This window comes from Elephas maximus, chromosome 10 (assembly GCF_024166365.1).
Source record: "Elephas maximus indicus isolate mEleMax1 chromosome 10, mEleMax1 primary haplotype, whole genome shotgun sequence".
In the NCBI taxonomy this organism is placed as follows: Eukaryota; Metazoa; Chordata; class Mammalia; order Proboscidea; family Elephantidae; genus Elephas; species Elephas maximus.
This window is the reverse complement of record NC_064828.1, coordinates 109909876-109937693: the sequence shown is the minus strand read 5'-3', so window position 1 is coordinate 109937693 and position 27818 is coordinate 109909876. Positions and strand designations below refer to the sequence as shown.

Genomic DNA, 27818 nt, shown 5'->3' with positions numbered 1-27818 from the left:
AAAAAAGAAAATTATAGACCTATATCCCTCATAAACATAGATGCAAAAATCCTCAACAAAATTCTAGCCAATAGAATCCAACAACACATCAAAAAAATAATTCACCCTGATCAAGTGGGATTTATACCAGGTATGCAAGGCTGGTTTAATATCAGGAAAACCATTAATGTAATCCATCACATAAATAAAACAAAAGATAAAAACCACATGATCTTATCAATAGATGCAGAAAAGGCATTTGACAAAGTTCAACACCCATTTATGATAAAAACTCTTACCGAAATAGGAATTGAAGGAAAATTCCTCAACATAATGAAGGGCATCTATGCAAAGCCAACAGCCAATATCACTCTAAATAGAGAGAACCTGAAAGCACTTCCCTTGAGAACGGGAACCAGACAAGGATGCCCTTTATCACCGCTCTTATTCAACATCGTACTTGAAGTCCTAGCCAGGGCAATTAGGCTAGACAAAGAAATAAAGGGTATCTGGATTGGCAAGGAGGAAGTAAAGCTATCACTATTTGCAGATGACATGATCGTATACATGGAAAACCCTAAGGAATCCTCCAGAAAACTACTGAAACTAATAGAAGAGTTTGGAAGAGTCTCAGGTTATAAAATAAACATACAAAAATCACTTGGATTCCTCTACATCAACAAAAAGAACACCGAAGAGGAAATAACCAAATCAATACCATTCACAGTAGCCCCCAAGAAGATAAAATACTTAGGAATAAATCTTACCAAGGATGTAAAAGACCTACACAAAGAAAACTACAAAGCTCTACTACAAGAAATTAAAAAGGACATACTTAAGTGGAAAAACATACCCTGCTCATGGATAGGAAGACTTAACATAGTAAAAATGTCTATTCTACCAAAAGCCATCTATACATATAACGCACTTCCAATCCAAATTCCAATGTCATATTTTAAAGGGATAGAGAAACAAATCACCAATTTCATATGGAAGGGAAAGAACCCCCGGATAAGCAAAGCATTACTGAAAAAGAAGAAGAAAGTGGGAGGCCTCACTCTACCTGATTTCAGAACCTATTATACAGCTACAGTAGTCAAAACAGCCTGGTACTGGTACAACAACAGGCACATAGACCAATGGAACAGAATTGAGAACCCAGATATAAATCCATCCACGTATGAGCAGCTGATATTTGACAAAGGACCAGTGTCAATCAATTGGGGAAATGATAGTCTTTTTAACAAATGGTGCTGGCATAACTGGATATCCATTTGCAAAAGAATGAAACAGGACCCATACCTCACACCATGCACAAAAACTAACTCCAAGTGGATCAAAGACCTAAACATAAAGACTAAAACGATAAAGATCATGGAAGAAAAAATAGGGACAACCCTAGGAGCTCTAATACAGGGCATAAACAGAATACAAAACATTACCAAAAATGATGAAGAGAAACCAGATAACTGGGAGCTCCTAAAAATCAAACACCTATGCTCATCTAAAGACTTCACCAAAAGAGTAAAAAGACCACCTACAGACTGGGAAAGAATATTCAGCTATGACATCTCAGACCAGTGCCTGATCTCTAAAATCTACATGATTCTGTCAAAACTCAACCACAAAAAGACAAACAACCCAATCAAGAAGTGGGCAAAGGATATGAACACACATTTCACTAAAGAAGATATTCAGGCAGCCAACAGATACATGAGAAAATGCTCCCGATCATTAGCCATTAGAGAAATGCAAATTAAAACTATGATGAGATTCCATCTCACACCAACTAGACTGGCATTAATCCAAAAAACACAAAATAATAAATGTTGGAGAGGCTGCGGAGAGATTGGAACTCTCATACACTGCTGGTGGGATTGTAAAATGGTACAACCACTTTGGAAATCTATCTGGCGTTATCTTAAACAGTTAGAAATAGAACTACCATACAACCCAGAAATCCCACTCCTCGGAATATACCCTAGAGATACAAGAGCCTTCACACAAACAGATATATGCATACCCATGTTTATTGCAGCTCTGTTTACAATAGCAAAAAGCTGGAAGCAACCAAGATGTCCGTCAACGGATGAATGGGTAAATAAATTGTGGTATATTCACACAATGGAATACTACGCATCGATAAAGAACAGTGACGAATCTCTGAAACGTTTCATAACATGGAGGAATCTGGAAGGCATTATGCTGAGCGAAATGAGTCAGAGGCAAAAGGACAAATATCGTATAAGACCACTATTATAAGATCTTGAGAAATAGAAAAAACGGAGAAGAACACATACTTTTGTGGTTACAAAGGGGGGAGGGAGGGAGGGAGAGGTTTTTTTATTGATCAATCAGTAGATAAGAACTGCTTTGGGTGAAGGGAAAGACAACACTCAATACAAGGAAGGTCAGCCTAATTGGACTGGACTAAAAGCAAAGAGGTTTCCGGGATAAAATGAATGCTTCAAAAGTCAGCGGAGCAGGGGCTGGAGTCTGGGGAACATGGTTTGAGGGGACTTCTAAGTCAATGGGCAAAATAATTCTATTATGAAAACATTCTGCATCCCACTTTGAAATGTGGCGTCTGGGGTCCTAAATGCCAACACGTGGCCATCTAAGATACATCAATTGATCTCAACCCACCTGGAGCAAAGGCAAAGGAAGAACACCAAGGTCACACGACAACTAAGAACCCAAGAGACAGAAAGGGCCACATGAACCAGAGACCTACATCATCCTGAGACCAGAAGAACTAGTTGGTGCCCAGCCACAATCGATGTCTGCCCTGTCAGGGAGCAGGAGACCAATGGGATACAGACCCCAAATTCTCATAAAAAGACCATACTTAATGGTATGACTGCGACTAGAGGAATCCCGGAGGCAATGCTCCCCAGACCTTCTGATGGCACAGGACAGGAACCATCCCCGAAGACAACTCATCAGACATGAAAGGGACTGGTCAGCGGGGGGGGTGGGGGGGGTAGGGGGGGTGGGGAGAGAGATGCTGATGAAGAGTGAGCTAATTAAATCAGGTGGACACTGGAGAGTGTGTTGGCAACTCTTGACTGGAGGGGGGATGGGAGGATAGAGAGAGAGGGAAGATGGCAAAATTGGCACGAAACGAGAGACTGAAAGGGCTGACTCAATAGGGGGAGAGCAAGTGGGAGAAGGGAGTAAGATGTATGTAAACTTACATGTGACAGACTGATTGGAATGGTAAATGTTCACTTGAAGCTTAATAAAAATTAATTAAAAAAAAAAACAACTGGCAAAACAAAAACCAAACCAAACTTGTTGCCATTGAGTCGATTCTGACTCATAGTGACAGGACAGAGTAGAACTGCCCCATAGAATTTCCAAGGAGCGCGTGGTGGATTTGAACTGCCAACCTTTTGGTTAGAAACCCTGGTGGCATAGTGTTTAAGAGCTACGGCTGCTAACCAAAAAGGTCAGCAGTTCGAATCCACCAGATGCTTCTTTGAAACTGTATGGGGGCAGTTCTACTCTGTCCTATAGGGTCATTTGGTTAGCAGCCGTAGCACTTAACCACTATGCCACCATGGTTTCCAATCTGGCAAAAGGAGCAGACATTTCACAGAAGAGGAAAACAAATGCCATGTTCAATCCTACAAAATAATTCTCAACATCGCCAGCAATCTGAGTAATAAAGTTGAAACCACCACATGGTGGAAAAAACAGTCTGCCCCACCCTGGGTTGCAGAGGGCTTAGAGCATAGACACCTTTGTGCCCTGCCTGGGGGCATGTGGAATGTTAAAACCACTTTGGAAGCCAGTCTGACGTTCCCTAGTCATGCTGGGTACGCGCATATCCTACATCCCAGCATCCAGAACTGCAAACGGCCTGAGATTTCATCTGGCTTATACGCTTACAAGTTAGCCTGCCAGTTTCATGGACCCGCCCCCCGGCACAGCGCTTCCAGGTTCCAAAGCTCCCCTTACAAGCGGTCATATTTCCTGGTTGCAAATTCACTTTAGAGTTATTTACGGCTTATTTGGGTCCCTGAGTGGTGCAAACGGTTGAGCACTGAGCTGCTAATTGAAAGGTTGGCAGTTCGAATCCACCCAGATGTGCCTTGGAAGAATGACCTGGTGATCTAATTCCAAAAGAGCTGCCATGGAAAACCCTGTAGAACACAGTTCTACTCTGAAACAGACGGAGTCGCCATGAGTCAGAATGAACTTCATGGCAACTGGTTTGGGTTTTTTTGGTTGGGTGATGCAAATGGTTAACCAATGGTTAGCACACTTGGCTGCTAAAGGTTGCAGGTTCCAGTGGCTGCAAAGAAGAAAGGCCCAGTGATTGACTTCTGAAAAATAAGCCATTAAAAACCCTGTGGAGCACAGTTCTACTCTGACACACATAGGGGTCGCCGTGAGTCGTAGTTGACTGAATGGCAACTGGTTTGGTTTGGTTTTTATGCCTTATTTGCCTCCAGAGGAACCAGGCTTAATAGAAAATAAGTTTAGAAACCTGGGAGGGGAAAAGCCAGTGTGTAGGACTTTATACATACTCGCACATGTGTCTGCGTGCATGTGTGTTTGTACACACCCCAGAAGTTTCTTCAGGAATATTCCTGAGGTCAGAGGAGCTAATCGCGTGATCCTGGCTGGGCCTGACCACGGCTCACGCTGACCAGGCAGCCGGGAACACACTGGGTTCTGAACTGAGCCCTTGGATCTGAGTGGGAGTGTCTGCGGTGGAAGAAGTGGCTTTTTTGGGCACTTTTTCCTGGATGGAGGCCTGATATGCAGCCAGACTGGAATGGGAATGGCAGGATGGGGGCGGGGTGGGGGCTTCCAGTCAACGTGTGGCCCTTCCCTGTGCCCTCAGGCCAGGGAACGGGTGCTGTTTGTTCCTGACTGCTCTCCCTTCCCAGCCCAGCACACAGAATGACTTTGTGTCTCGGCCTCTGCTCCAGCGGCAGGAGGGGCAGCTTTGGACAAGGAGCTGAGCCCAGGAAGGTGCCCTGCCCCTCACTGCCCCTTCCCTCCTCTTCGGGCTTGAAATGTAGTGACCCTGCAGGACAGAGCAGAACTGCCCCACAGGGTCTCCTAGGCTGTAATGTTTATGGGGGCAGGTTGCCAGGACTTTTCTCCCGTGGAGAGGCTGATGGGTTTGAACTGCCGACCTTAGGTTAGTAGCCAAGTGCTTAGCAATTACGCCACCAGGGCTCCTTAAAAAGTCCTTCAGGGGTGATTAAGGGCTTTGCTCCCAGGAGGGAGGCGGTCTGCCTTGGTGGGAGGAGACACTGCCAGGAAGGACCCCGGACGCTAAGTGGGGCTGGAACCTCTCCCTGCTCAGAGGGGTCAGCTGTGCCTTGTGAAAAAAGAAAGGATTCATAACAGACATCTTACGTTGATCTTAAGGGTTTTTTTTTTTTTTAAACCCATGAAACTAGAAATTAACAGTAAAAGCCTGATTCCCAAAACTGTAAAACTATTAACTTGTCTCCCTGCCTCTCCCAACCCAGCTTTAAGGAGTGTTAAGAAGGAAACTGAGGCTCAGTTTAACACAGTGATTAAATCTTTGCAAATTCCTTTGTGACAAAGACATTCGTTAACCATAAGCTAGCTCAGGGTTTATCTAACAAAAAAATGTAAGGTTTGGCAATTTCCCTGGCTTCCTGAGAGATGAGGTACTTTTTATCATTTTAAAGCCTCTGGACTACATGCCAAGATTTGTGCAATGAATGGGGGAGGGGGCAGCCTGGCCAGAGACCACCTAACTGCGATGCCATCTATTCTCCTCCCTTATCTCTTTTTATAAGCTTCATTGTAACCAGCCTACCCCGAACCTTTTTTTTTTTTTTTTTAAAGATCAGGTTCTATAGGCATATAGATGAACTGCTTGGAAGAAATCCTACAGTTCAATTCCCGAGTTTTGATTTTTTTTTTAAACAATTTCAAGGCTCCAAAGGTAGGTGGCCAAACCCCCGCAGAGGGAGGAGAGATCCAAGGCAGAGGAAGACCTGCAGTCTAAATGTCTGGTGTTGGGAGTTGGCTGTTGCACTGTAGATTTTAAAAGTTTTTTTTTTTTAATGTTAAAATCAAGTCTATTCTTCTATTAAAACATCACATACAACACAAATAAAAATCACCACAGTCACCTGACAGAGACTGGAGAAACCCTGAGAGTATGGCCCCCCGAGATCCTATCAGCTCAGTAATGAGGTCACTCCTGAGATTCACCCTTCAGCCAAAGATTGGACAGGCCCACAGAACAAAAAGAGACTAAAGGGGTGCACCAGCCCTGGGGCAGGAACTGGAAGGCAGGAGGGAATAGGAAAGCTGGTAATAGGGAACCCAGGATTGAGAAGGGAGACTGTTGACCTGTTGTGGGGTTGTTAACCAGTGTCATACAACAATGTGTGTACTGTTTGATGGGAAGCTAGTTCGTTCTGTAAACCTTCATCTAAAGTACAATAAAAAAGGAAAAAAAAAAAAAACAACCACAGTCTTCTATAACCACCACTACATACAAAAGACTTCTTTAAAATGTTGAAATGCAGAGATGTCACTTTGAGGACTAAGGTGTGCTTGACCCAAGCCATGGTATTTTTTTTTTTCATATGCATGGGAATGCATATGAGGTGGTTAAAAATTGCCATGCATTCCCATGCATATGAAAAAAAAAATATGAGGTGGTTAAAAATACCATGGCTTGTCCTGGTGGCGTAGTGGTTAAGTGCCATGTCTGCTAACCAAGAGGTCGGCAGTTTGAATCCGCCAGGCGCTCCTTGGAAACTCTATGGGGCAGTTCTACTTTGTTCTATAGGGTCGCTATGAGTCGGAATTGACTCGATGGCGGTGGGTTTGGTTTTTGGTTTTTATGCATGGGAAAGCTGGACAACGAATAAGGGAGACTGAAGAAGAATTGATGCCTTTGAATTACGGTGCTGGTGAAGAACACCGAATAAACCGTTGCCTGCCAGAAGAACGAACACATCTGTCTTGGAAAAAGTGCAGCCAGAGTGCTCCTCGGAAGCAAAGGTGATGAGACCTCAACTCATGTACTTTGGACCCATTCAGGAGTCATCAGTCCCTGAAGAAGGACATCGTGCTTGGTAAAGTAGAAAAGTAGAGGGTCAGTGAAAAGGAGGGAGATCCTTCACAGGACGGATTGACACCGTGGCTGCAATAATGCACTCAAACATAACAACAATTGTGGGGATGGTGCAGGACCTGGCAGTGTTTCGCTCTGTTGTACATAGGGTCGCTGTGAGTGGGAACCAAACCGATGGCACCTAACAACAATAATACACATAACTTTCCTTTATCAAAACGAGCTATTTCAAATCAAAGGCATGGTTTTGAGCTTTCTTGTTTACTTTATTCAGAAGGATGTTCAAATGGCTAAAGTTGGTTTCCTAACATTGAAACACGTGTTGCAGCAGGTGAGGTAAAAACGTTAACTTGTGTGAATAAACGCAAACAACTCATATCGAGATGAATGTTTACAATCACAAAGCTTAACAACACTTTTAAACCAAAGCAACGATCTCTTATATCATTCTATGAAAACTATGCAAAAAGACTCTTACACATTTTGGTTCTATTTCATATCTGTATCACTGTTACAAGGAGCCCTGGCGGCACCATGGTCGGTGGTTCGAACCTACCAGTGGCTACCCAGGAGAAAAGACTTGGCAATCTGCTCCTGCAAAGATTACAGTCAGTTCTACTCTGTCACACAGGGTCGATAGAAGCCGGAATCGGTGACACGCCACACAACAATCACTGTTAAACTACGCAGGTTTTCGGACAAAATATGCTAATCTGGCAAGCCACGGGAAAAATGCTGGCAGTTGAAAGCACTTTTGCAAAAACCAACAAGGGTGTGTGGTGCTGTTTTCCCCGTAGTTACTAACTTGTTTCCAGGAAAAGCTTAAAAGCAAAGAGACAGTGTAAGAAAACTTAAGCAATGATAGTTTTCAATATCATTTAGAAAGACAAATATTAAAAACCAGCAACTGTAAAAGGATCTTGTTTTCGCACATTTCACAGATGCAGACGTCGACTAGATGCCACGTACAGAGCTAAGGCAGCTGAGCTCTTTCTGTGGGCACACTTGTTTTCTCCCCTCCCAGGGATACGCTATGCCTTTGCAAAGCAACCCTAGTATGCGTAGCTACATTTAGAAACACTCATAACTATATTTAGATGTTACTGCTGGCAATTCAATACTCTAAATGAGAGAGGAAGCCTCATGGAATTGAAATTCTGAAACTCCCTCATGTTCCCAAGACAATTTCAAATAGCTGAGTAGCTCAGCAGGTGTTAATTACAAAAAATAATCCTATCACAAATTCCCCTTGAAGAAAAGGGTAACACTTTCTCCCTACAGGAGAAAGGGAGGATTTTGGTTTTTTTCTTAAAGCACTGTCACAGGTAAAGTTTTAAAGTTTTCACCAAGTACTTTAGATCCGCAGACAGCTTGAAGCGCCGGCTAGAGTTAAGAAGCAGAAGTAGCCGCTGGTTTTCGGCCCAGCGATAACTTGCAAGGCACCGAGTAGAAGAAACCCCAGCTCCAAAAATCCCGAAAAGCGATTCAGGTGGAAAATTAACCGTTGCGTATTAGCCAATGAATCTTTCCGATGGCCACGTCTCCTGGGCACTCGGGGGGACGTCTGGGACCTGGGCCTCGGCCGGGGCCAGGGCTTCCATCTCCCGCACGATCTGCGTGAACACCTGATCCACCATCAGCTTGCTCTTGGCCGTGATCTCTAGGAAGGGGCAACGCCACTCGCGGGCCAGCGCGCGGCCCCGCGCCGACAGCACCTGGCGCTCGGCGTCGCGGTCGGCCTTGGTGGCCACCAGCACCAGCGGGATGGCCCGGGGGCCCCGCAGGCGGCCCAGGCGCTCCCGCAGCGGCCGCACCGCCTCGAACGAGGCCTCGCTGTCCACGCTGTAGAGCAGCACGAAGCCGTCGCCGTCGCGCATGTACAGGTCGGTGAGCGTGACCAGGTGCGCGGCGCCCACCGTGTCTACGATCTCCAGGAGCGCGGGCGCCGAGTTCACCTCGATCACCTTGCTGAAGAGGTCCTCGACCGCTGGCTCGCAGTGCGCCGGGAAGGTCCCGCAGGCGAACTGCGTGGCCAGGGCCGTCTTGCCCACGGCCGCGCTGCCCAGCAGCACCACGCGGTAGCCCTTGGCCGGCCGCGGCGCCAGCCACGCCATGGCCGCGACGCTGGGAACGCGGGCGGGGGACAGGCGGGCTGGGCGGGGGGCAAAGGGGGTTGAGACCGAAGAAGAGGAGGGGGCCGAGGAGGAGCGGGGACCCAGCAGGGGAGACAACCGAGGAGGGGGTCCGGAGGGTGCGCGCGCCGCCCGTGCGCCTGGGAGGGTGGGCGTCCTCACTCGCTCCCAGGCCTGCGCCCGCAGCGTCTGGGTCGGCCCCAGCGTCCCGACGTTCACGCCCCTCCCGCCCTGCCACCGAGGCGGAAGCCCTGGGAGCCTCCGAGTCCGCGCTTCTCTCCGCCCCCAGCGTCCCCAACCCCGGGCCTTCTGGCGCCAGCTCTGTCCCGCCAGCTCCCTCTTCTCCGGCCTCGCTCACGTCACGTCCGTCCCGGGAGCTGCCAGGGCCTGCTCGGCCTTTCTGCCATCCCTCACTTGAGCACCGAGCTGGGACTGTGGTCAAGGCAGGCTGCGCCTCGTTCCCCGAAGAGCGCCTCTGTGTGCGCAAGAGAAGCTAAACGGATTCCTTCCAGGCCAGCCCGAGGATGCAGGCATTCTCCGCCATTTCGGGTCAGTCTCGTGGCTAGAAGCCAGGCCGGCCCCCTCAAGGTCAGGCCCGGCTGGGCTGCGCAGGTGGGGCCCCTCCCTCGCCAGGGAGGACCCCAGGCTCAAGGGTAGGTGAGGGGGTACGTGCCAGGCAGCTTCAGACTGAGAGCCCCAAGTCACTCGTAGTCCCTTCTGCATTGGGGTCGCTGACGCTCCACTCTGCCTCCCACCAGTCCCCTCCCTTTTCATCTTTATAAAACGTAAATCACGTATCACTCCCCAGTTAAACTCTCCCTGGTTTTCCATCGTACCCCACTGGTGAAAACAAGCCTTTTTGTGCTAGGCTGTTAACGAAAAGGCCCATGGTTCCAACCCACCCAGCGGCTCCGTGGGAGAAAGGCTGCGTGGTCAGCTTCTGTAAAGATTACAGCCTAGAAAACCCTATGGGGCAATTCTGCTCTGTCCACTTGAGGGCACCTAACAGCACTATGGCCTCAGGGTAGGGGTGCCCAACTCTGTCCAAACCTACACACTTTTGACAGTGAAAGGGTGCTCTGACTCACCCCATCATAGGCTCAAACCAGGAAAACCCTGGACTCCCTGGGCTTTGTGGTTACCCTGCAGGATCTGCCACCCTACCTCCACTCTCCCTCTGGCTTCTCCTCTCCCCAGGCACAACCTTCTTTCCATTCCTGGATTTCAGAAGAGAAAGGCTACATAAGTAGTGGGACAATGCAAGTTCAATCAAGGTTTCAACAACTGCCAACAAATAACTTTTGAAGGTATATAGGCAAATCCCTGTCAGAAGTCACAAAACACTCAAGGAAAAAAAAAAGAAGTCACAAAACACTCAAGGAAAAAAAAAAAAAAATCACCATAGTGAGAGCTATCAGAAACACCAGACAACAGAATCCTACCTGGAAAACTGCAGATATTGGAATTACCAGACATATAGAATAATTATATTTTATGTGTTTAAAGAAATAAAAAAGCTTAAAAATATGAGCGTGGAGCAAGAGATTATGTCATTTGAAAGATATTTTCCTCCCAGAAGTGTCTAAATATAGTATAATAATTTACAATTTAAATTAATATAAAACATCCACTGAATGGATTAAGACATAGCTGAAGGGGCTCTGGTGGTGCAGTGGCCAAGCGCTCAGCTGCTAACCAAAAGGTCAGCGGTTCTAACCCACCGGCTGCTCCGAAGGAGAAAGATGTGACAGTCTGATTCTGTAAAAATTCCACCCTTGGAAACCCTGGGGGGCAGTTCTACCCTGTCCTATAGGGCTGCTGTGAGTCGGGATTGACATGCAGGCATTGGGTCTGGTTTTGGCTGAAATAGCTGAAGTGAGGAATGAAATCAACACTATTCACTAAGTTCACTAAATCAGTGCTAATCATTCAGATATATGATCGTCTATCTAGGCAACTTGGAAGAATCTACAGAGAAATTATTAGTATTAATAAGAGTATAGTAAAATTGGATTGTACAATTTAAAAATTTAATTGTATTTCAGTCTACCACCCACCAACCAACTAGGAAAACATTAAAATATGCCATTCAATCAGTCAGGCAAATAGAAATCATGTTAGGTATTTCAAAAAAAGGTATTTAATAAAGAGAAATGGTCACAAGGCTGTTGGTAGACTGGAAGAACCAAAAGAGAATAAGGCAACTGAGAGCTTACTACCTAGGGTGGGGGAGACAGGTGGCGGAGGGCATGTTATCAGAGTCTAGGACCACACAGGACAGGCCACCTGGGCTAGTGGCTTGGAGGAGTGGCTTCCACCTGAAGAGCTGGGTGTCCAGAAGGTATACATCTACCTCCAAAGACACTGACAGAAGAAGAGAAAAGAAGGAGAGGAGGAACAGGGTCTTTTCTCGTCCATCCTTCTGGTTTCCTCCCCAAACCAAACCCACTCCTATCGAGTCGATTCCGACTCATGGCAACCCTATGGGACAGAGCAGAACTGCCCGATAGAGTTTCCAAGGAGCGCCTGGCAGATTCGAACTGCCGACCTCTTGGTTAGCAGCCATAGCACTTAACCACTATGCCACCAGGGTTTCCGGTTTCCTCCCAGCGTCTTCTAATAGCGGGACCAGGAGCCCCTAAATCCGGCATTATGAAGCAGAGTATATAGAAGATTGAAAGTGGGGCTGACAGAAATGAATGCATAATTGCCACAGTCCACCCCTTTGGCTACTCAGCATCCATGCATATCCTTCTATCTATTTTTAAATTGGGCCCTGGCTGTGCAGTGGTTAAGCATTTGGCTGCTAACCAAAATGTCGGCAGTTCAAATCCACCAGCCACTCTTTGGAAATCCTGGGGGACAGTTCTACTCTGTCTATAGGATCACGATGAGTCGGAATCGACTCAACAGCAATGGGTTTGGTTTTATTGGTTTTGGTGGCACAGTGTAGTTAAGCGTTCGGCCGCAAAAGGAAAGGTCGCCAGTTTGAGCTCACTGGCTGCTCCTTGGGAATAAAGACCTGGTGGTCTGCTTCCGTAAAGATTCCGCCTAGGAAACCCTCTGGGGCAGTTCTACTCTGTCCTGTAGGGTCACTATGAGTCAGAATTGACTCGACGGGCCCCAACAACATTTCTTGATTTAAATGACTGGAAAACAATTTCTCCTTCATTTCTTGTCTCCCCAGTGAGTTCTCACTTAGCGGTTTCCTATAATATCAGAGTACAATGATTAGACTGCTTTTGAGGACTGACAAGGGGTAAAAGAAGAAACAAATAGATATTCAGCTTCATCTCAGGTGACTAGGAGGCAGCTCTCTCTCAGTGACCCCAGTGGGATTCACGGGCGTGAGCAGCTGCCTAAGACACAGGTGGGCTGATAATGGGAAACACCTTCCCAGGCCGACTGACAACTTGTGAGGAAAACGCAGGAATTCCAAGTCCGGGAATTGGAGCTCTGGAAGTAGTCATTGGAATGCTCAAGGGGTCAGGGTGAAAAACCAAACAAACAAAATGATTATCTTAAAACTGCTAAATGAATTAATAGGAAACTGCTTAGATGTGGGATTACTGACGTGGCATATGAAATTTAAACTATCCATGTAGTGAAAGAGTTTTTAAAAAATCACGTTGTTAGGCAATGCGTCTGAAACGTCAGATGTGTCCATTTATAAACACATACTTATTTGTTTACCTTTTTATCACCTTTTGTTGTCTGGCACTATTGTCTGAGTTTTCCTGTCACGTTTAGACCTGTGCCTAGTGCATTGCCTTGTCCAGACTCAGGAATCAGTGAATGCTAAATGAATGAATGAGTGAACGGGTGACCCCTAGTGGCCGTCTAGTCCTGTGTAGTCACTTTGCAGTTAAGGGAACTGAAGCACTATTTTTTTTTTTTTTTTGATTGTGTTTTAGATGAAGGTTTACAGAACAAACTAGCTTCTTGTTAAGCAATTAGTAAACATATTATTTTGTGACATTGGTTGCCAAGCCCACGACATGTCAACACTCTCCCCGTCTTGACCTCAGGTTCCCCATTACCAGCTTTCCTGTCCCCTCCTGCCTTCTCATCCTTGCCCCTGGGGTGGTGTGCCCGTTTAGTTTTGTTTTGTTTTATGGACCTGTCTAATCTTCGGCTGAAGGGTGAACTGCTGGAGTGACTTCAGTACTGAACTAAGAGGGTGTCTGGGGGCCATACTCTCGGGGTTTCTCCAGTCTCAGACCAGTAAGTCTGGCCTTTTTTTGTGAGTTAAAATTTTGTTCTAGATTTTTCTCCAGCTCCGTCTGGGACCCTCTATTGTGATCCCTGTCAGAGCAGTTGGTGGTGGTAGCTGGCACTGTCTGGTTGTGGTGGACTCAGTCTGGTGGAGGCTGTAGTGCTTGTGGTCCATTAGTCCTTTGGACTAATTTTTCCCTTGTGTCTTTGGTTTTCCTCATTCTCCCTTGCTCCAGATGGGGTGAGATCAGTGGAGTACCCTAGATGGCCGCTCACAGGCTTTTAAGACCCCGGACACTACTCACCAAAGTAGAATGTAGAACATTTTCTTTATAAACTCTGTTATGCCAATTGAGCTCGGTGTTCCCCGAGACCATGGTTCGCACAGCTCTCACCCCAGTAATTTGGTTGAAGCACTATTTTTTGTTGTTGTTGTAAGAATATCCATAACACAGCATTTTCCAGTTCAACATTTTTCATGTTTACAGTTTAGTGACATCAATTTAGTTTTGACTTCAATTACATTAGCCAGGTGTGCAACCATCACCAATGTCCACTGCCAGATTGCCAAATTTCCCATCACCACAAACAGAAACTCTCTGCTTCCCAAACAAGGAACCTCCTGGTCCCCCTCCTTGCTGCCTGTGGTAACCACTAATAAACATTTCTCTGCAGCGCTCTTGCCACTTGGGTCTGGGTGATTCTTCATTGGAGGGGCTCTCCAGTGCATTGTAGGATATTTAACAGCATCCCTGGCCTGTACCCACTAGAGGCTGTTAATACACCCTTCCTCGCCCCAGTTGTGACAACCAAAAATGTCTGCAGCATGGCCAAATGCCCCTTGGGGATAAAACTGCCCCTTATTGAGAACCACTGGGGTAAAAACTTCCCTGGTGAAAATGATGCACGGCCGGCCGCTGGTTCGAACAGGTCAGGGACCTCCTATGTTCCTTTTTCCTTGTCTGGCTTCTCCCATCTCAGCTTAAATGCTGCCTTTTGTACTCCAGATCAGCCACCTCCTCAAGAAGTTGTCAGTTAGATGCTGTGGATTTGATTGTGACTCATAGTGGCCCCATGTGACGCAGTAGAACTTCCCCGTAGGGTTTTCTTGGCTGTAATCTTTACAGGAACAGATTGCCACATCTTTCTCTTGCGGAGCTGCTGGGTGAGTTTGAACCGCCAACCTTTCAGTCAGCAGCCAAGCCCTTAACCGCTGTGCTGCCATAATAGCACCCCTCTCTTAAAACAAAACAAAACCTCATTTATAAAGACATATTCGTACTCCAGAAGGTGAAGTTATTTGCCCAAGATCATGGGATTAGTACTTGCCAGTGTCCTGGATTCAATGCAATTTCCGTTTTTCTTGCCTTTGGCAATCATGCTAGTGTTGACATTGAATTCCCTGAACCCTGTGAGCCTGAAAAATAGCGATGGGTAAAGAAATCCCCTTTGCTGCAAAGAAGAACCCCCCCCCATATATGTGACTCTGATAAGATTCGGGGACACTCCTTTGTTTCCCTATAACAAGGCCAGACGCCAAACAAAAAAAAAAAGCCAAACCTGTTGCCGGCAAGTCAGTCTGACTCATTTCGACCCTATAGGACAGAGTAGAACTGCCCCACAGGATTTCTAGGGAGCGGCTGGTGGATTCCAACTGCCGATGTTTTTGGTGAGCAGTTGAGTTCTTAACCACTGTGCCACCAGGGTACCCTCCAAATTCCCGTTAGTTGCCTCAAGAATGAGTAACCGAATTGCTCCTTCCCACTGATCCATCGGACGCAAAGTGCTTGTTCGTCAAACTCTGGGTGAAGCTTCTCTCCTTTGCCAAGTCTCTTTTGGCCCACCCTCACCTGAGCCAACACACTACCCCAGTTTAAGGACCCCTCCAGAGAACAGGCTGGCCTCAGCATAAAATGCTCTCTGATTTATTATCCATGATGTCACCTGCTCACCCCACTTCCCTACCCCTGGGTTTTTCCTATCCTTGTTTTCACTCAGTTTCCAGAAAAGAAAAGCACCATCTCCCCCACCTCCTGGAGATGCTTACAGAGCTTAGTTATGGGGGAGTGTTCTCCCCGTTGTAGACCGCCCCCTACTGCTACAGTTGCCCCTCCACCTTTTCTTTCTGAATAAAGCTTCTGCCTACCAAAGTCTGGGTGTGGTTTTTATCTGACAGCAGCAGCAAAGCCCAACGCTTGTTGAATATTTGCTGTGTGACTGCTATTCTGCTCAGCTCTCCACGGAATATCCCGTGGGCGTCAGGCGGGCTCCTGGCAGGAAACAGATGGCCACTTTGGCTGACTGATTGGGTTTATGGAAGGGACTGCTGGGCACATGTAGGCAGGGCTCAGGGAAGCCCGCAGGCACTTCTTGGGCTATCTCTGGGCCAGTAGGGACTGACAGCCTCTTCCTTCCGCCGCTTCTAGCTCGACGTCTGTCCTGGGCCCGAGTCCCATGATATGGGGCTCATTGGTGCTGTTAAGTGCTGTTGAGTGGGTTCCAACTCATAGCAACCCTGTGCACAGCAGGAGGAAACACTGCCCTGTCCCTTTTACAGCTGTCCGTGGTGGGAAGGGAAGGGGGCACCCCTCCTTCTTTATAGCCGTGCTGTGAGGCTGTTGCCATATTCCCTGTGCTCCAGATGAGAAGACAGACAGCGAGGCCAGATAACCTGCTCAGGGTTTGTCCTGGGAGCGGAAGCAACGCTAAGCCCCACGCCAAGGCCTGAAGGACAAAAGAGGGAGTGAGTCACAGAACTGAGAGGTGCTGGGGGAGGGGGGCCGTTAGATGGGCTGTGGCCTTAGGCAGAGTGGGGGAGCCAGGGTGGGCCCCAGGAATAAATGCCCATCTGAGGCACTGTCCTCCCATTTCCTGCTGGAGCCCAGGGCGAAGGGCAGAGTGGAGAGCCGGGAGACGGTGGAGGGTGGGTTTAGAGGGGCCAGTGGAAAGTACCCAGTACTCACGCATGATCTTATTTGCATTAATATTGTGATGTTCACCTTGTAGTTGACCAAACAGGTTTAGGATTAGTAACCTACCCAAAGCCACGCAATATACTATTAAAGGAACACTTGTTGCTAATGGAGAGTGCCTGGGTAGTGCAAATGGTTGACACAACTTGGCTGCTAACAGAAAGGTTGGGGGGTGAAGTCTACCCAGAGGCTACCGGAAGAAATGCCTGGCAGTCTGCTTCTGAAAAATCAGCCATTGAAAACCCTGCAGAGCACAGTTCTGCTCTGACACACGTGGGGTTTATTGGCTTTAGTCGCTAATGACAGATAAACTCCCAAACCTTAGTGATGTTACAAAAATAGTTTATTCCTCATTTGCATAAAGCTAAGCTGGTGTTCCTGAACTCCTAGCAGCTCTCCTCCAAGTAGTGATAGAAGAACCCAGGCTCCTTCCATCTTGGGGCTCCCTGCCCCCTGGAGCCTCAGCATCCTCTGCGGGGACTTTGCACAGGAAGAGAGAGGAGGAGGATGACGTTCATGCAGGACCAGGAGAGGCAAGCATCACTGTGCCCACATTCTGTTGGTCAGAATTCTGTTGGGTGGTCCCATCCAACTTCAAGAGAACCTGGTCAATGCAGTCTGGCTGTGTGCCTAGGAAGGAAGGAAATCTGGGCTGGTGAACACCTAGCCAATCTCTGCTCTGCGTAGCTCTAAAGCAGCCAATTTAGAATTTGAATCTGGGAACGCCTGACTCCAGACTGGTGCTCTTAGCACAGGCTCCGTTAGAATTACAATCAGTTGCACTCCAAGGTAATTTGCTACTGCCAGAAGTAGGATTTTTTTTTCCTCCTGGGCTTGTTTATATTCCTGAAAGCAGTTCCACAAGGAGGAAACAAATTCAATCCAACAAACACTTCCCGAGTAATGAGGCAGGATGGTACAATGCATCAGTTCCCAAAACTTGCAGCAAATTAGAATCACCTGGGGGGGGGGGATCTTTTAAAACTCCTAAACTCAGGCCACACCCAAAACTAATTCACTCACAGCCTCTGGGATGTAGTGTTTGCAGCTCTCCAGGTGACTAGAATGTAGATAAATTTGGGAACAACGGTAATCTGCTAAGAACAAAGACTTTAGAGCTAGGCTCCCTGGAGCTGAATCCAAGCTCCACTACTTGTTAGCTGCGTGGCCTCGGGGAAGTTACTAAACCTCTCTGTGCTTCTGTTTCCTCATCCACAAAATAGAGGTATGTGTTACGAGGATTACCCACCACCAGTGTTGTACTGTGGTGGCTTCCGTGTTGCTGTGATGCTAGAAGCCGTGCTACTACTGGTATTTCAAATACCAGCAGGGTCACCCATGGTGGAGAGGTTTCATTGGAGCTTCCAGACTAAGACAAACCAGGAGGAAAGGGCTGGTGAGCTACTTTTGAAAATTTGCCAATGAAAACCTTGTGGATCACAACCGAGTATTGTCTGAAATAGTGCTGGGAGATGAGCCCCCTAGCTTGGAAGGCACTACACAACAGTTGCAACAATGGACTCAAACATGCCAACGATCGTGAAGACAGCACAGGACCGGGCAAAGTTTGTCATATAATAAGGCTGCCACGGGTTGTAGCCGACGCCATGACAGTTAACGACATGAGGATTACATGAGTTAATATATGCAACGTGCTGAGAACAGTGCTGGCACATAGGAAGTACCATGTGTCAGATATTATTGTCGATACTGCTTTCTGAATGCCTACTATGGTCAAGGCCCCATGCTAGAGAAACAGAGAAGGCTCAGTGTTTGCTCTTAGCTCAAAACCCGGTAGAAAGGCATCAAACTCTAATCTGTAGCAGATTAGATACAGCCGATCTTTCCAGCCATTTATTCCGTATAAATGTAAATTGATTTGTTTTACTCCTGAGAGTTTGAGTCGTGTTTTGTGAAGGTGAGGAAAGGAGCATAGACCACCCAGAGCAGTTTTAGAATTGGAATCCTTGGCTCTGAAGACGCCACCTGGTCTCCTGACCCGCAGCCATTGCACATCTTCCCTGGCACTAAGCAGTGAGCTTGGGGCTGCCTTGGGGCGACTGAGGGTGCTGGCTTTCTTTTAGGCTGATTTTCAGGATTGCCTAGTTACAGGGAGCTTTGACTTGAAGGGTGCCTTGGGTAATATTTTGAAATAAAATTCAATGAGGGTGTTGGGAGACAAGAGGTCCCTGGCTGGTGTAAAAGGTTTGCATTGACTACTAACCTAAAGGCGATTCAAACCTACCCAGCAGTAACTCAGAAGAAGGGCCTGGCAGTCTGCTCCCGTGAAGATTACAGCCAAGAAGACTCTGTGGAGCAGCTCTGCTTTCTAACACATTGGGGTTGCCGTGACCCAGAACTGACTCTGCAGCAGTTGGTTTGGCTGGAGGGAAAGGTACTATCTTTTGGGCTTTTGGGTTAGCTGAGAAACTATGACCGTAAATTCAAGAGTTAGAGCCGCCTGCCACAAACAGCCAGTTCTTGAGACAGGGTTGAGGTGGGTGGCAAGAGCTTTATTATATATACAGGTATATGGAGACAGGGAATGATCTCCTCCTAAAGCTGTCCAGCTGGGGTTTTACAGGAAAAGGGGACCTGGGTTTTAGGAACTTGTGGAATGTCCATACTCTTTCTGTGTGGTTTAGGTGATCACGTCTCAAACATGTTGATCTTTTCCTGCTTTTATCCCATCAGCCCAGGGGGTGGCTGGTGCCATCTTGGTGAGCATCGTCCTGTTTGACAGGCTTAGATCGATATCACTTGTTTTTCCACAGTCCTAGGGGAAACACTGGTTAACATTTTAGAGGAGCTAACAGCAAAATCATACTTGGAGACAAAAGCAGGCTAGGGAAGGGAAAAATGGCGCAGGTTCTGTTCAAGACATGGCTGAGGCAGCCTGTTCCTCTAGCATGTCCTTACAGCAAGAACTCCTAAGCCTTGCCAGGAGCGGACAAAACACATTCTTTCTAATTTGGATGCCACTGAGGTGTAGCGGAAAACATGACTGCTCAGTGCACAGTGCCAACTTTGCTTCCCCAAACCTTGTGTGAGCATTTTGTTCAGCCCAGATGTGGCCCAATACTTCTAGAGAGACAAAGACCTCAAGGCTGTTAACTCCACAAGGCGCTTAACAGTAAAAAGCACAGAAGTCTGTGCTACTTAAAATCTGTATCTGTGTCATAACCCTGTGGTCAGAAATCCACTTTTCATTTATAATAAACAATTCTATAGTCAAATAAGGAGCGTGGTGGCACAATGGCTAAGCGCTCTGCTACTAAATGAAAGACTGGCCATTTGAACTCACCCCGGAGCTCAGCAATCTGCTTCCATAATGATTACCCATTGCCGTTGAATCAATTCCGACTCACAGTGACATAGGATAGAGTAGAACTGCCCCATACGGCTTCCAAGGCTGTAAATCTTTATGGAAGCAGACTGCTACGTCTTCCTCCTGTGGAGCGGCTGGTGGGTTTGAACTGCTGACCTTTCTATTAGCGGCCTAGTGCTTAACCACTGGAAACCCTGGTGGTGTAGTGGTTAAGAGCTACAGCTGCTAACCATAAAGGTTGGCAGTTGGAATCCACCAGGTGCTCCTTGGAAACCCTATGGGGCAGTTTTACTCTGTCCTATAGGGTCGCTATGAGTTGAAAGAGACTCCACGGCATCTGGTGTTTTTTTTTTTTTTTTTTTTGGCTTAACCGCTATGTCACCAGGGCTCCTTCCCTGTAAAGGTTAAAACCAAAAACCCAAACCCAGTGCCGCCGAGTTGATTCCAATTCATAGCGACTCTAGTTTTTCCCTGGGTAGCAACAGAGTAGAATTGGCCCATAGAGTTTCCACGGAGCGCCTGGTGGATTCAAACCGCTGACCCTTTGGTTAGCAGCGGTAACACTTAACCACTTAACACTTAACCAGGGTTTCCCCTGTAAAGCTGACAGCCTAGGAAATCTTATGGGACAGTTCTACTCCACCACATGGGGTCGCTGTTAGTCGAAACCTATTCGATCATAACTAACTACGACATGGCCGAATAAATACCTTCCTCTCTTCACTTCAGTTTTTTTAAAAATCAGTTTTATTGTGTTTTTGGTGAAAGTTCACACAGCAGATCAGGTTCCCATTCAACAATTTGTGCACAAATTGCTCAGTGACATCGGTTATATTCTTTACAATGGGTGAACACTCCCCTCATTTCCATTCCAGTTGGTTTCCATTTCAACGTAAACTACAAATTTACTTACTTCTTTTTACCTCCAAGACATACTGTTTTCTTCAAAAACCTTCTTAATCCCTCACACCAGATTTCGTTTTGAAAGCCAGCTTCTTAATGTGGCTTTTGGACTGGGGTTCAAGTCCCCACTCCACCTCAAATATTCACCTTGAGCAAGTGTCTCAACCCCTCTGCGCCTCCGTTTCTTGTGAGTGCATCTGTCAGATAACCCCCTGCAGTGGAAACACAGGGTCTGTCCATCGTGTGGGTGTTTTAACTTCAGGTCATATTATCAATTGCCTTCTATACAGGTTGTACCTATCAAAATACCAACAAGGCTTACTCGATTTTTAAAAAAAAATTTCTTTTGAAGGATCCTTTTAAACAACCCCATTTGAGAAATTGTTACCTTCTCACATTTCCATGTTCTGCCAATTAAGTTTGGGCACAGATCTGTTCTAACCCATTTAAGGGCTTGCTATAGGGCCATTGGAAACCCTGGTGGCATAGTGGTTAAGTGCTACGGCTGGTTACCAATGGGTCGGCAGTTCGAATCCGCCAGGCGCTCCTTGGAAACTCTATGGGGCGGTTCTACTCTGTCCTATAGGGTCGCTATGAATCCACTCGAAGGCACTGGGTTCGGCTTTTTTTTTTTTTTTTTGGTTTTTGAAGTGTTTTGAAGTGTAGCAGAATCTTTTCTGGGGAAACAGCAATCTGCCTTTACTACCAGCAGGGGGCGCCCGCTTTCTACCTGAATAGAGCTTTGTTTTGAAATCCGAAGACTGGGAAAATTCTGACCCCATTCACCATGGGAGGGCCTTGGAAAAATCCTAACTATTTTAGCCTTTTTCCAAGGCTCATCTGTGACAATGTCCTCTTGGTTGAGGACAGTGCTTAAACAATAAAAATGTTATGTTATTTCACGATTAATTTCGCCCTGTAAATAGTGGCCTGGTGGTAATACACACCAGGCGCTTCTCTCAGCCCTGAGGCTTGCAGAGATTTTACAACTGACTGGTAAGGGAGTATTTGGGGAATGAGATAATAGAAATGTGCTTTATATTCAGACAAAGAGCTTTCGATGCTGTTTTCCCTGAGGGCTATCTATCTGTCCGTGAATCTGAAACAGAGTCCTGCTTAAGCCTCTCTGCTCCTTCCTCTCCTGGAAATACAGCCCCCAGCCCAATCCCCCCACCCCAGGCGAGGACTAGGGGGAGGCGACTGAGGGACACCCCTCAGGTGCGAAATTTAAGGGTGGGGGGTACCAAATCAGTAATCAGGGATTGAATGGTGTCCCCAAAAATATGTGTCAACTTGGCCAGGCCACGATTCCTAGTATTGGGTGATTGTCCACCATTTTGTCATCTGATGTGATTCTCCTATGTGTTGTAAATCCTAACCCCTATGATGTTAATGAAGCAGGATTAGAGGCAGTTATGTTAATGAGGCAGGACTCAATTTACAATATTAGGTTGTGTCTTCAGTCAATCTCTTTTGAGATATAAAAGAGAGAAGTGAACAGAGAGACAGAAGAACGGTCATACCACCAAGAAACAAGAACCTGGAGCACGTGTGTCCTTTGGACCCAGAGTCCTTGTGTTGAGGAGCTCCTAGACCAGGGGAAGATTGATGTCAAAGACCTTCCTCCAGAGCAGACAGACAGAAAGCCTTCCCCTGGAGCTGGTCAGACGTCTAGACTCCAAAACTGTGAGATAATAAATTTCTCTTTGTTAAAGCCACCCATTTAAGATATATCTGTTATAGCAGCACTAGATGACTAAGACGGCAATGCCTGAAACAGTCAAAATCAATGTGAAAACATCCGCAGGCAACAAAATTTCAACCCTTTAAATGAAGAAAGTATCTCACCTGGCACTGGCATGCTCACCTTGCCTCCCCCTGTCCCGGATCGTGGTGGGATTCTGTCTTTACTTAAAATGTGCATAGTTTGTTCGTTACGGGTTTTTCCCTTCCTTTGCTCTCCCTTTTCTAATCGCTCCTTTTCCACACTCACAAGCTTGGAATGGGGAAAATAATATTAGGAGAAGCACAAGACGTCGGCTGGGGGTGTTGTTAAACACCAGGGAATTACTCCAAAATCAATAATAGTGAGTTGTTTTAAGCATATGTCAGTTCTTGGACTTGGGAGAAAGAGTCTGCAGTAATGATGTAATTGTCGTTGTTAGTTGCTGCTGAATTGGCTCTGACTCATGATGACCCCATGGACAACAGAGCCAAACATTGCCTGGTCCTGGTCTGTCTTCACCAACATTGGTCTGCTCTAGTCTGCTGTTGTGGCCACTGTGTATTTTGAGTATCTTCCAACCTAGGGGGCTCATCTTCCAGCACTGTATTGAACACTATTTGTTGTGATCCACTGGCTAATTTTTGGAAGTGGATTGCCAGGATTTTCTTCCTAGTCGCTCTTAGCCTGGAAGCTCTGCTGAAACCTGTCCACTGTGGGTGACCCTGCTGGTTTGTGAAATACTGGTGGCATAGTTTTGAACACTGTAGCCACCACAGTACAACAAACTGACAGGTGGTAGATCACGATATCATCAAACACTGTACGTGTGGTATGTACCAGAGGTGGCCTGAGAGGTTTGATGTTCTTGGCTATTTCATCCTTCCTTCCTGTTGTTTGTGCTGTCTTCCTGTCCGGCTGGCCTGCCCTTGCACCTGCACCATGCGTCTCTCTGCTCCTGCTTGTCCAGCACCATGGCTTCCCCTTCCCTTTGTTAGTTCAGTCCTTCTCCAAGGACTCAAGACTCACCACCTCTAAGAAGTCTCCCCAGCCCACCAGCCTTTTCTTGAGGCATTGCTGAATAACTGGATCGGATCAGCTCAAAGGCTCTCAACTGGGAGGAGGGAGGTGATTTTGCCCCCGGGGGACACTTGGCAGTATCTGGAGACATTTTTCATTGTCACATCTGGGTGGGGGCAGGGGAGGAGATGCGACTGGCATCGGTGGGAGGAGGCCTATAATGCCTAGGACAGCCCACTACAACAAAGAATGATCTCGCCTGGTTTTCTGCTCACTGCCTCCAATTCAACCCCAGGCAGAGGACGCTCTGCCCCGATCAAGGACACTCACATGGGACTTACTGAAGAGGGAAAGCGAGATGCTGGGACTCGGGCGCTCAGGCTTCTTTGAGCTCGCAGCCCTGAGACCTGAAACTAAGGCCTACGAGCAGTTCTAGGAGGTCTGGACTTTGTTGTCTCTGCCCTCTCTAGGCATCAGTTTCCTCATCTGTAAAATGGGGGGAGGGTTTGAACTAGATATTTTCTTTTTTAAACGTTTTATTTTGAAATAATTGTAGATTTGCATGTAGTTGTAGGAAATAATACAGAGAAACCCCTTGTACCCTTCCCCCAGTTTCCCCCAATGGTAAATATAGTACAACATGCCGGCCAGGACCTTGACATTGATTGGTACAGTTCACCAGCCTGTTCAGATCGCACCAGCCTCGCGTGTGTTCATCTCAGTGACGTTCAAGCCGCTTCTAGCTCACAGGAGAAAATGCTTATGGAGTCTTACTCTGGGCCAGATGCCGTCCCACCGATCACACGCTTCTCCGTCCTTCCCTTGCTTGTTTTCATCTTTCCTTCCGGTCTTTTTATTTCACTCACTAAACCAGTTGCTGTCCAGTAGAGTCCGACTTGTGGCGCCCCCGTGTGTCAGAGCAGAACTGTGCTCCATAGGGTTTTTAATGGCTGATTTTTTGGAGGATCACCGGGCCTTTCTTCTGAGATGCCTGTGAGTGGACTCGAACCTCCAACCTTTCGGTTAGCAGCAGAGTGTGTTATCCATTTGCACCACCCAAGGACTCCCTTCTTCTAAAATGGGCAAGAGGCAGCCCATGAGGTCACTGAAAACCCAGTGAGGGCATTCTGGTATTTGTCCCATTTCACAAACGGGATGCTTAGGCTCTATGACCTGCCAGTCTCCATGGTGGGGGGGGGGATTTGGAATGTGCTGCGCCTAAGTCAGAGACCCCTGCCCTCCAGACCCGCATCACCCTGCACTTGTCACCAGTCTCCAGGCAAGGCGTAAGGGTGCTCAGAGGGAATCCAGGGTCTGGAAAGGGGCTGGGTACTGGGAACCCGGCCCTGCCCTGCCTTCTTGAGCACCTGCTGTGGGGCTGGTGGCAGAAAGGAACTGAAAGTGTGCAGAGGCCAGGGAGGAGCTCTCTGGGAACCAAGGGCTCGAGCCAGCCTGGTCCCCAGCCTCCCGTCTGACCCCAAGGTCTCTGGGAGCATGGTTGGGAGCTAGGGGGTGGCAGGGGGAGTGTGTCTGGGGTCCACCTCCCACCTGGCTCTCATCAAGCCATGACTCATCTCCAGAGATCAAGAACCTGCCCATGTCCGCTGCAACACTTGAAGCCTCCCAGCTGGGGTGTGGGCTTCGTAGCTCAGTCCTGTGATGTGTGGGCAGGGGCTGGAGGTGGCGGCTGCCACTCTGTTCCCACCAAGCAGAGCAGTAAGAGGCTCGGTGTGGTCATGACTCAATGACTGAGGCCCAGGGCTGACCACAGCTGGAAGTGGCCGGAAGTGCCTCCATTTGGCCCTCCTCAGAGAGGTGGAAGGAGCCTGCGTGGGGTTCTCACTGTGGTAGCTGGAAGACCATCTGCTAACTCACCCCTACACCCCAGGTGTTAGTGTTACCAGGTGAGGCCTGGCCTGGCCCCAGGTGTGACAAATGCCAGGTGAGCCCTTCAGCCAGATCCATGGGGGTCCCAGCTTGTTAACTTCTCCCATGGCACAGACCATTTTAACCCCAGCAGGGGTTTCTCCCTCTGCAAGTGAGTCATTGGTCTTTCCAATAGAAGATCCGAATGCGTGGGTTTGTGCTTTGGTAAATGTCACATTGTGTCCGTAAATCGGATGTCTGACTTCTCAGAGACCGTATTTGCAATCTACTGTTGAACCACAGACTGGCGAGCAATGCTGTCTGATTTCTCAGGCCAGCACATTCTTCTAAAACATGGGGTTGGTTTTTGCAACCTGTAGAAAAGATGTTTTTAAGCCACCAGCTTAACGCAGATGGAGAAAGAAGGAAAGGGGCGCGTTTGGGTCCATTCACACAGAGCAATGGGGAGACTGGATATTATTTTCTCTTTCCAGTTCCAGTTCCCATCTGCAAATCTAGCCCTCTATTCCTGCCCTGGTGGTGCAGTGGTTAAGATCTTGGCTGCTACTCAAAATGTTGGCGGTTCGAATCCACCCACCGTTCCTTGGAAACCCTATGGGGCAGTTCTGTTCTGTCTTATAGGGTCGCTCTGAGTTGGAATCACTTGATTGCAACGGGGTTTTTTTTTTTTTTTTCTTTTTTGGTATTCCTACCTGAAGGGGCAGTGGTAGCTCAGTGGTCAAATTCTCATCTTTCATGCAGTAGACCCAGGTTCGATTCCTAGCCAGTGCACCTATGTGTAGCCACCGCCTGTCAGTGGAGGCTTGCGTGTTGCTACATCGCTGAACAGGTTTCAGTGGAGCTTCCAGACTATGACAAACTAGGAAGAAAGGCCTGACGATCTAGTTCTGAAAACTGGCCAATGAAAACCTGACTGATTACAATCATCCTATCTGCAATTGATCATGGGAATGGCGCAGGACTGGGCAGCGTTTTGTCCATCCTGCGTGGGGTCGCCGTGAGTTGGGGGCTGACTTGAAAGCAGCCAACAGCAACGACAGCAGCATTCCTGCCTGAAGTCCTGCCAGTGGGCGACAGGGCCTTTGCTCTGTGAATTCCTGCTTGGGGCTGGGAAATTGTGCTGGTGTGAGTATCAGACAACCTGGTGATCCCAGCCTCTGCTTGAGTAAGGTACTGCCTTCCTCAGCCTCCTCTTCCTCACCTGGAAAATAGGCTTCATGCAATAGGCCTCACAGGAGAGTTACATGGAGTGAGATGACCGTGGGCCTGGCCATATTGCTGCATGTGAAGTATTGTGGTTTCCTCTGGGGTTTACCTGAACAGGGCAGTATGACCTGCCCTCTCTTCCCAGTTGTAAAGTGAAGGAGCTGGGCTAGACCAGGGGATCGAAAACAAGTGCCCACAGCTGACCTGCAGGTGTGTACAGGGGTGAGTGTGTGTACAGGGGTGAGTGTGTGCACAGAGGTGTGTGTGCACAGGGGTGTGGGTGTGTGCCCTACCAGCGGGGACACTGCTATTCAGTGCTGAGGAATTGGTACCCTGTGTGTATGGGGGCGCGTGGGTGGGGAGGAGACCAGAGGGTAAACTCTGAAGACCAGACTGCACCTCTGTTGTGTTCACTGCTGTGTTCTCAGAGCCTACAACAGCACCTGGCACAGAGCCTCGATAAATATGGGCTAAACGAATGAACACAGACGGTGTTGCTAGATCTTCGGAATGCTCAAGAGAAACAGGAAACCTGGGTTCTTACTGGAATTTAAAGGAGCCCTGGTGTTGCAATAGTTAAGTGCCTTTCCTAACTGAAAGGTTGGTGGTTCAAACCCACCCAGGGGCTCTGAGAGAGAAAGGCCTGGCAATCTGCTCCTTTGAAGATTACAGCCTAGTTGACCCTGTAGGGCAGTTCTACTCTGTCACATGGGGTTGCTGTGAGTTGGAATCAGGAGCGAATTCACCAGCGAGCAAGGTATGCACGGGCTTACTTGTGTTTACTTACTAATGTGTAGTGTACAATTTCACAGGGCAAAATGGGTGAAAAAAAAGGTGAAAAACAGCTGAAATTTTGCACTGCAGATGGTAAGTAAGCACAAGGAAGCCCAAGCGTACCTTGCTTATTGGTAATCTGTCCCTGGTTGGAATTGACTTGACTGTACCTAACAATAACACGTGGAATTTAAATATTTGTAAACAGTTCAAAACCACTTTTTAAGCACCGTGTAGCCCAAATTACACATGTGTGCCAGCTGGTCCTCCTTTTTGGCCCAAATCCAGGCCGTGTGAGCTCTACTCTGCTCTCCAGGGAACCACAGAGGGTAAAGGGCTGGAGCGCTGATCAGTGGGTCATCACTGATGGCCTCTGAGGTCCTGGTGGTCCAGCTGCTGCCATCCTCTCTGAGCACATCACCAGCCTCCAGAAACACTGGTCCTGTTTCCATTTCTGGAGTGAGTTGGGTCTTTCCTGCCATTCCGTGAGGACCAGCCCTTCCGGCCCGAAGTACAGGCTGCTCATTCCCTTCTCCCAAGTATCTCAGGGTCTGGTCACTTCCCTCCTCCCCCATTCCACGAAGACTGACCT

The 27818-nt window shown here is 47.7% G+C and overlaps 2 protein-coding genes across 2 annotated transcripts in view; one reads left to right on the top strand and one right to left on the bottom strand.

Annotated features, from left to right (window-relative positions):
- Window positions 1–7289: 7289 nt before the first annotated feature.
- Window positions 7290–9347, bottom strand: LOC126083744 (ras-related protein Rap-2c-like). The gene has a single exon (XM_049897612.1). The coding sequence runs from the start codon at window positions 9178–9180 to the stop codon at window positions 8578–8580; it is 603 nt and encodes a 200-aa protein (XP_049753569.1). The 5' UTR covers window positions 9181–9347; the 3' UTR covers window positions 7290–8577.
- Window positions 9179–27818, top strand: part of LOC126083717 (uncharacterized) — a 55776-nt gene continuing 37136 nt past the window's right edge. Inside the window, exons 1-2 of the mRNA XM_049897547.1 lie at window positions 9179–9213; window positions 9255–9747. Of these exons, the coding sequence (XP_049753504.1) occupies window positions 9179–9213; window positions 9255–9747 (528 nt within the window). The remainder of the gene's footprint in view (window positions 9214–9254; window positions 9748–27818) is intronic.